This window comes from Phaethon lepturus, unplaced genomic scaffold (genome assembly GCF_000687285.1).
Source record: "Phaethon lepturus isolate BGI_N335 unplaced genomic scaffold, ASM68728v1 scaffold47129, whole genome shotgun sequence".
Taxonomy (NCBI): Eukaryota; Metazoa; Chordata; class Aves; order Phaethontiformes; family Phaethontidae; genus Phaethon; species Phaethon lepturus.
The window spans coordinates 1-8,512 of record NW_010562199.1 but is presented as its reverse complement, the minus strand read 5'-3'; the positions used below and the strand labels follow the sequence as shown (position 1 = coordinate 8,512).

General features: G+C 53.4%; 1 protein-coding gene across 1 annotated transcript in view; it reads left to right on the top strand.

The window, feature by feature from the left end:
* The window catches only part of LOC104626305 (plexin-A1-like), a gene marked incomplete at its 3' end in the record, with an annotated part of 10,485 nt that extends 4,628 nt beyond the window's left edge, over positions 1–5,857 (top strand). The window contains exons 5-6 of the mRNA XM_010294193.1: positions 1,413–1,669; positions 5,791–5,857. Coding sequence (XP_010292495.1) covers positions 1,413–1,669; positions 5,791–5,857 — 324 coding nt within the window. The remainder of the gene's footprint in view (positions 1–1,412; positions 1,670–5,790) is intronic.
* Positions 5,858–8,512: the final 2,655 nt, after the last annotated feature.

Here is an 8,512-nt window from a genome sequence, read left to right as displayed (position 1 = left end):
TGAACCTCAGGCATCTGCCTGAGTTACCAGCATCGTTGCAATGAGGTCCCTGCTTTGTCCGGAGGGAGGGACTCTGGGAAAACATCATTTAAAGCATTTCTGTTCCTAGCGGGACATTGTCCTCTGACCTATGTTCAGGGAAATTGAGCCACGTGCTTGCTCGTGTGGTGCTCACGAGGGGAACCCTGAGGACGGGGGCAGAGAGGGTTTGTCGCTCCCTCATCACCCTTCTGGCATGCTCTGGGGGCTTGGATCGCAGAGGTGACCAGGACTGGGTGGGAAACAGGGTGTTTAGCTGGTGGGAAGGAGCATTTTGGAGAGGGTAGTCATGAGCATGAGGAATTTTGGTGAACCAAACAGCACCGATCCAAAGTTGTGATTGAAGTGAAATGATTTGATGTGTCAAAACCCTGTTCTTCATTTTGAGTTGGTGTTTTGAAATGAAAAGTGTTGTTTTGTCTCCAAATATCGACGTGAAATGAAATTTTTCACTTATTCTCCCAATCAGGAAGACAAGGGGGAAAAAAAAATCATTAAAATTGATGTTTTACCGCAGCAAGGCTTTTATTCAGAGGAAACCATCTTTTCTAATGCGAAAACGTGTTGTAGAAATGCTCATTTCTGATAAGAAATGTGGTCCAGGCTGACCAGAGCTGGGCTGACGACAGTGGCACAGGGATGAAAGCATCCCAGCCCAGTCCCTGCTGGGTCCTACATGGCCAAGCATGGCCAGAAATACGCCTTCAGATGTCTCAAGAGGAAAGGGAATATTTCAGGCTGTGTCTGGAGTGGGGCAGACACAAGTTTCTGCTATTTGTTTCCCTGTCTGAAATCCAGCCCCCCAAAACCAGGCAGGTTTACTGCCAGCGGAGCTTGGGGTTGTGGCTTTATTTGCTTTCTGTGCAGTGCCTGAAGCATGTGTTGCAGCGTCTTGGGTGGGAATTGAGCTGCTTGTTAGCTGAAATTGAAAATTATAATTTGTGTGTGTGTGTTAATTTGTGTGTGTGTGTTTGGGAGAGAAAGAGAGTTTGTTTACGAGAGGGAAGTGTGTGTATGTGCTTGCACATGTATGGGAGAGAGTCTTTGTATGGAAGGGGGCGGGGGGGGGGGGGGGGGGGGGAGAGAGAGAGTGTGTGTGTGTGTGTGTGTGTACATGCACACATGGATGCCCTGAGACTCTGTTAACCCAATGCTGAGATACTACAAACCAGATAATACTTCTGGAGGGGACAGAGACTGATCACCAAAGAGGAAGCTCGGTAGTATGGAGAGAGCAAATCCAGCTGCTTTTTGACCCTTTTTCATCCTTTCCTCTTGGGGCATGAGGGCGAATCCAGGGTCTTGTGCAGCCCAGCCACCTTCTTGTCGCTCTCCCCTCATGCCCATCTCCCAGCTTTGCTCTATCCTCGCAGGTCCAGGCGAATGTGGAGAAGTCCTTGACCCTCTTTGGGCAGCTTCTGAACAAGAAGCACTTCTTGCTGACCTTCATCCGCACTCTGGAGGCTCAGCGGAGTTTCTCCATGCGGGACCGTGGCAACGTGGCCTCCCTCATCATGACGGCGCTGCAGGGTGAGATGGAGTACGCCACGGGTGTGCTCAAGCAGCTCCTTTCCGACCTCATTGAGAAGAACCTGGAGAGTAAGAACCACCCCAAGCTGCTCTTGCGGAGGTGAGTGTCCCTCTGAGAGGTCAGAGCTGTGAGACAGTGCCCAGTCTTTTCTGAGCATGTGTGTTTTAGGAGATACCATCAGTGATGGCTTTGATGTTGGCTTTGGCAACGTCTGCACTGGGTCTGTGGTGAAGCGTTTCCTTGACTGTGTGAGAGAGGGTTGTGGGACCACCTGAACCCAGCCAGCTCAGGAGCTGCCCATGAGAAGTCCTCGCTCTGGTTTGGCCCGTGCAGGTTCACGTTGTCTGGGAAGGAGGGAGCAAGATGCTCAGCAGCTGCTGGCTGCGTAGGCTGTTGCAAGGAGGATGCACACTGGTGTCAGGCGCTGTCACGTGTCGCTGCAGTGATGCTCCCACCTGTCTTCCCTGGCTTGCCTACCTTGCCGGGCAGGTGGGGGTTTTCCTGGGAAAGCCAAGCAGATCTTCACGAGCTGGGAGTCTCACTGGGGCCAGGGGCAAGCGTGAGCAGGAGGCAGCCTGCCAAGCCCTGCCACGAGTCTGCCTGGCCCATCAATATTTAATGATAGCTCTGAGCTCTCCTCCATCACGGGCTGATGAATATTGAAAGATATACCAAGTGACGAGCAAAAACAATTAATAAGCTCCACCAACCTAGCTCGAGGCCCTCCGTGCCGTCCTCTCCCTTCATACGCCGTGCTGTGCCATGCCTCCCCATCTCCACCTCCACCAGCCTGGTGCCACCAGCCCCCGGCAGAGATGCAGGGACGGCTGAGGGCCATGGGGCTGGCATGTCACCAGAAAGGCTTTAAAAAACCAGCATCTTTCAGACATCAACCAATGTTCGTGGCACAGCCAGACCAGACAAAGCCTGTGGGGCTTTGTGTGCCTGGCCCTGGGGAGGTGTCTGGAGCAGACACATAGACTCATGAAGGTTGGAGAAGACCTCTAAGATCATCAAGTCCCAGTTACATCCCTGCTGCCTTCCCTCAGCTGGTCTCTTTAGGCATATTGTTTTCTTGCTCTCTCCGCTTCATTTATCACTTTACAAGGGCGCTCTTAATTTCTCAAAGCACCTCATTAGCAATGTGCCAGAGAGGGGGTGCGGTGCAGACCCGTGGCTGGCCGGAAGAGGGGTGGGTTGTGGAGGTTCCAACCCCTGTTTCTCCATCCCTGTTCCCCAAGTGCATCCTTGGGCTCTTCCCTTCTCACTGTCCCTCCGTGACACCAGGCTTCACTGAAACATTTAAACTGGATTTCTAGCTCCTGGGTCTCTTGGAGCATCAGGAAGCCGCTTCCATTGGAGCAGAACTCCAGAATGAAGCAAATCAATAAAATATAAATAAAAGGCAGTGTGGGGAGGCCAGCAGCTGCAGTGGCCAAGCCGTGGGAGTGGCACGGGGGCAGAGCCCAGCCCGCACCGGCACAGCGAGAGCCAGCAGCCCAAGGACTGTTGGTCCCCAGCTGCGGAGTTTGCGGGTCCATCGCAGGTGGAGCTGTGGAAGCCTTAGGACAGGGACGAGGTCCCCTGGCTGGTACTTTGCTTGTGCCTCCATGAATGATATTTAAGGAGACTTTGTTCTTCTTGCAGCTGTGGCACGGAGTGAGCGGTGCTGAGGGTTGTGCTTCTCCATCCTCTTGATTAGCCCCGCCGCTGGGCGCGAGAGTGTGCTTACTGCCCAGGGCAACTGGATTAACATTGATCTAACTGGGAAGAGCTGTTGTTTATTTATTTAGTTATTGGACAATCCTCCCATTGTTGTGGCATCTGGCTCTATCGCAGATAAAGACAAACATCTGCCAGAGCCTGGGTGATGGCACTTCAGATCAGTGTTACAGGCTTGTCTGTGGAGGACCTCGTCTGAGGGTAGGGAGGGTATATCTGCTGAATAGCTTCAGTCCACCCTCTCCTTGGCTTTCTCTCTTTTTTCATCCCCTTGATAGATTAATCTTTCTCAGCAGGACGCAGGAAGGCTTCCCTCCTCTGGAAGCTCAGGTGTTACTATCCCCTAATGGTTTAAGGAGACCTGTGCTGTTCCAGGGAGGGCAAAAAGGGCTAAGCCCCATTAGCACAAGAGAAAGCCTCGTATGGGACCATACGACCCTGAGTCAGCTTGAATAAACTCTGGGAAAGTGGATTTCTTACCCCAGCCATCTGGCCATCCGGCACTGCTCCTGGCCCATCTGCTGGGCATGGCATTGCTGTTGGGCAGTGCATGGCGTCGGGCAGTGGGACTCCTCCTGGTGGCTCTGATGTTCAGGGTCCTTCTGGGGTTTGTCTCTTGAGTCAACCTGTTTGTGTCTCTCCCCCTGGTGCAACAGGAATGCAGCCACGTTCGTGAGTTATTAGTATTGCTTGTGCTTTCAGGAGCATCTGCATTTGCAAGTGGCTGATCCGATTAATGGGTGGATAAGCTGAAGAAGCATACTGGAGAGTTTCAGGAGGCTGGCTGGCATTTTTGCTTTAAAGGGAGTAAAAGCCATTTTAAAAACAATGTGTCACCCTCAGCTCCCCCCATGCCCAGCTGTCCCCCTCCTCTGCTGGTGCGGCATGTCGCAGCTGCAGTACCACCACCCCAGGGTCTCCATGTCCTGTTTGGGCCCACCACGTCTCACACTCATCCTGGCTGACTCTGCTCTCCCTCTCGCACACGCTGTGCGGTGTGACAGTCCCAGGCAGACAGGCAATTCCCCCGGACCTGCCCTCCCATGCTACTTTGGAGCGTGATGCTGTCTGGATTTGAACCATGCTTTAGGGAACAAGGGGCAATATATAGGTTTTCTCAAGGCAGTTTTGGCTGCTTCCTTCAACTGCATCTCCAAAAACTGAGAGGCATGGCTCCATTTTTAAGCTCCTTTTTTGGAGCAGGTGATTGCAGCATCGTTCATTGTAAACTGCTACAGCACCACATCACTCCAAGGAGACACACAGAGACCTGGGATTTTCACCATGCAGGCAGGGGAGAGGCTTTAAGGGTTAAATCCCAAGCCTGGCACAGTTTCTGCACAGTGCTACAAAGGTATGTGGAGAGCAGCCTGAGCTTCCAGCCCCTGCTCTTATTCCTCCCTCCTTTAATCCCCTTGTTTTCGGCTGAATTGGTACCGGAGAAAAGTTTGATCAAAAGTCTCCAGAGCTAAATCCAGTGGTGGCTTTAAGCAAGGCATGTGCCAGTGGACCGGTGCCCTCTCTGCACTGCAGAGCTCTGCATCCCTGCCTGAGAGCCACCCAGATCCAGGCCCAAAGGCAGGGGCACGGAGGGAAGCCAGGCTGCCCTCTTAAAGCTTGTCGTTACCACTGCTGAGTGCCAAGAACCAGGTGTCCTCTCCTCCAGCAGTTCTTCTGGACAGACCTTGCACAGGCTGCTGGGGAAAACTCTCTTTATCCCTCCAGTATTGGTGACTGTCCTCTCACTCTACTGTGAGTCCTGGGCTTTGAGGCTGTAGAGATCAAGGGCTACTTTGAGTGTTGCTGGGATCTCCTCTGTCACCCAGTAGTGGTGGGCCTGTGCCAGGGCAGTAGTGCTGTTGAGTGCGTTGCAGGAGCAGAAATCAGAGCAGCAGCTCCCAGGTGGGGAGAGGAGCTTCCAGCTAGATCAGGCACGCGGTGACCTGGGAGGAGGTGCTTCTGTTGTGGGAATGTGGGTTGAGATCTGACCTTGCCTTGCAACCTCAGCTCTTCCCTCCTGGTTGTGCTTTAACTGGGGAGCTTGAGAGAGGTTTGGTGACATTTTACCTGGCTTAGGTGTCTCATACAATCCTCCCATGGAGGGAGCTGCCTGGTTCTAATGGGACGTGATGCAGGAAACAAACTTCATTTAAGTAGAAGGTACCGGGGAGAGGTAGAAAGTTGGTCATACCCTGGGCGAGACTCCCCATGGGACGAGGTTGTGCTCGGCTTGCTCTGGATCTCCAAATACACCGGAGACCAATTTGCTTCTCCCTCCTGCGGGGCTGCTGTGGCTCAGCCTTGCAGATGGGCAGGCTTTTCACTAGAGCTTTTGCTGTCTGCTTGTGCCCCTTTCCTTTGAGGCTCCTGCCTTTCCAGATGTGACCTTTTAAAGCCAAAACCAATATAACCACAGTCCAAGGCTGAGGTGGCAACGGGTGAGATCAGAGATCTTTAATATCATCTCCTGACAACTTTGCTCTCTGCCTTCCCTACAGAACGGAGTCGGTGGCAGAGAAGATGCTGACGAATTGGTTCACGTTTCTACTGTACAAGTTTCTGAAGGTGAGTTTGGGAAGGGGTGGCTTCTGATGGTGAGTGTGGGTGGGGAGGTGGTTCTTGCCTCACCAGGACAGGCAGCGTGATACCCAGAGCCTGGGCTGACGTGCTCCTTAGCGTCACTGCTCCCTCCTGGACCAGAGATTGCTTCCCAGCTCTCCATTCCCATCCTGTGCTTCTGATATGTCATCAGTGATTCTGGGTCTCCTTTTGGGGAAAGAGCTGAGATTGGGAAATGAAATCCAGACCAGATTTGCTTAATGCATAGTGCATTTGAGATCTTCATAAAAATGGTGCCTGGAGAAAGGATAAATCTGAAGCAACTCAGCTCAGTCTTGAATCCCTTCAGAGTGGCCCCCATTCCTCCCTCCTTGCCTCTGCTTGTGTAACTCAGGAGGCAAAAGCCCCGGGAGCTGGTCCTTCTGTAGACCTCACTGTGCTTGGAGGATATTTCTGCCTGTTTGAGTTGTACTTTGATGTGCTGCACTCTTCATGTAATGCTGCTGCTTTTCCTTCATCTCTTTGACACTGAGGCTCCTTTGTAAGGGAATCGTTTCCTCCAGGCATCTCTGCTTCTGCTGCTGCTTCCCCTCCAAAAGGTGCCCTGGTGGGGATGGGTGCCCCATGGGGTTTCTTGGCAGCTGGGGATGCAGCTCTTTCCACAGCGTCTGCACGAGGGTGCAGTTGATGTTGGACCTTCTTGTGCCCCTGCCTGCATTGGCGAGCCCATTAGCTTGAATTTGCCTTTTTCCCAATTTCACTGGGGGTAGCACAAGAGGATGCCAAACCATAAGGACTGCTTTTACCACTGCTTCACCCAACCCATACTGAGAACATTTATCCCATCAGCACCAGTGCTTCCACCTGCTAGAGCTGCACCAGCAGCCCTGTGGGTTACACAGCTGCAGCTCCAACTCATGGACCGTTGGCTCGGTCTTGCTGCTGCTTCGGGATGACACCAGTTGGGTGAACGCATCTCTGGTCCCACTGTGGGTTTGTCAGTCAGCAGAGCCGTTTCTTGGGATCCTGCCTGGCGTCAGCACAGCGAGGCGGGGTGGCACGCAGCCGTTTTTGTGGGATTTCATCCCTCATTAAGATAAAGAGGGTTTGAACCATTTCCAGCCAAGAGATGAGAGCAAGCAGGAGTCTGTGCAGAGCTCAAGTGATCGTCAACGAGAGGTGATTTATAATATCACTTACATGCACTTGGCTTTTTGCCTCTGTCGAGGGATAGCCTGTATCTATAAAAATCTAGCTGTAGCATGCAGCGGAGATTGTTTTCCAGGGGTGAGAGAGGAGAAAAGCTGTGCCGGTCGCAGGGAAGTGTCAGACCTCCTACCGCCTCTTCGTTCTGGGGCTTTGCTCAGCAGGGCCACCCTCCGCCCCTGCAGCAGTGTGCCCGGTGGGATCAGGTAGGACACCAGCAGATGGCTCTCTGGGCTCTGTGGGGTTGGTGGGACAGGCAGGAGTAGCTCTCGCTGTGGATAAACTCCCTCAGGGCTCTGTGAAGTGGACAAGGTTGTGCTTTGGCCGAGCGAAGCGCAGTGCACAGCCTTCGAATGCCCACGGCGGCATTTGGGGACGTTGCATTCATGTGCGTGACTTGACACCCTTGTCCTGTCCCTGGCTGGACTGGGCCACATGGGCAGGTGACAGGGGCATGTTCACCTTCTTCAGAAGCTGCTTTGGATCAGCTCATGTGCCACTACTGTCCTGCATCTGTCCTTGTACAGCCCTGTCCCTCTTGGGAGAGGCTTCCGGGCACATCGCCAGTGTGGGACAGGTCTGAGGATAAGAAGTAGCAGGAGAGAGAGACGTGAGGAGGGGACCAGGGCAATGCCTTTTTATAAAGTCCTTGGCTGTGCCATGGCTTTGGCGGGGGAAAACGCCTCCAGTCTCTGGATGGTAGCAGGGGGAGAGAGAAGTCTGGTCTAGATGTGCCACTACAGGAGGAATGTATGCGGAGGGCCTGGATAAACCCGCTGGCTGTGAGGTTTGTTATGCTAGGGATCATCTCCCCAGGGAAGTGGTTGAAACTCCATCGCTTGGGTCACTTGAGTTAGACTGGAAGAGACTTTAGGATGTGCTCATGGCCTCTCCTGGGTTGGTCCCACCAAGGGAGACCCATGGAGCTGTTTCCACCTGTCTCCCGGCAGTGAGGATCACAGGTGGCATTGAAAGCAGGAGACACTCGTGGAGTAGATGGAGAGGCTTCACAGCAGACAGTTTGCCAGCAGGGAAACTGCACCGAACCGCGGTAATTGCACATGTAAATGAGGCAGGCGGTCTTGTGCCCAGCTGCCAGATCGGCTCTCAGCAAACCCGCCTGGAGCGGGGCCGGGCACTCGGCATCGCCTTGCCCTGGTGTGCTGGGGCGAGGGACAGGGACAGGACAGCCCCTCTGCCCAGGGCCAGCAGCGTGGGGAGTCAGTGAGGGCTGGCGCTTTCCCAGGCACCCTGTAGTAGCATTTATCAGACTCTTAATGAGACACCCCGGGGAAAAGGAGAGGGATAAATCGAGACAAGTGCTGAAAAATGCATGATATTAGGTGCCTGATGAGCTAGATCTAGTCAATAAGACAGTTTGAGCATTAGCTGGCTCGCCTCAGCCTGCTCCCAATGTACCGGCGCTGCATGCACGGGGCGATTGGAGCCACCCTC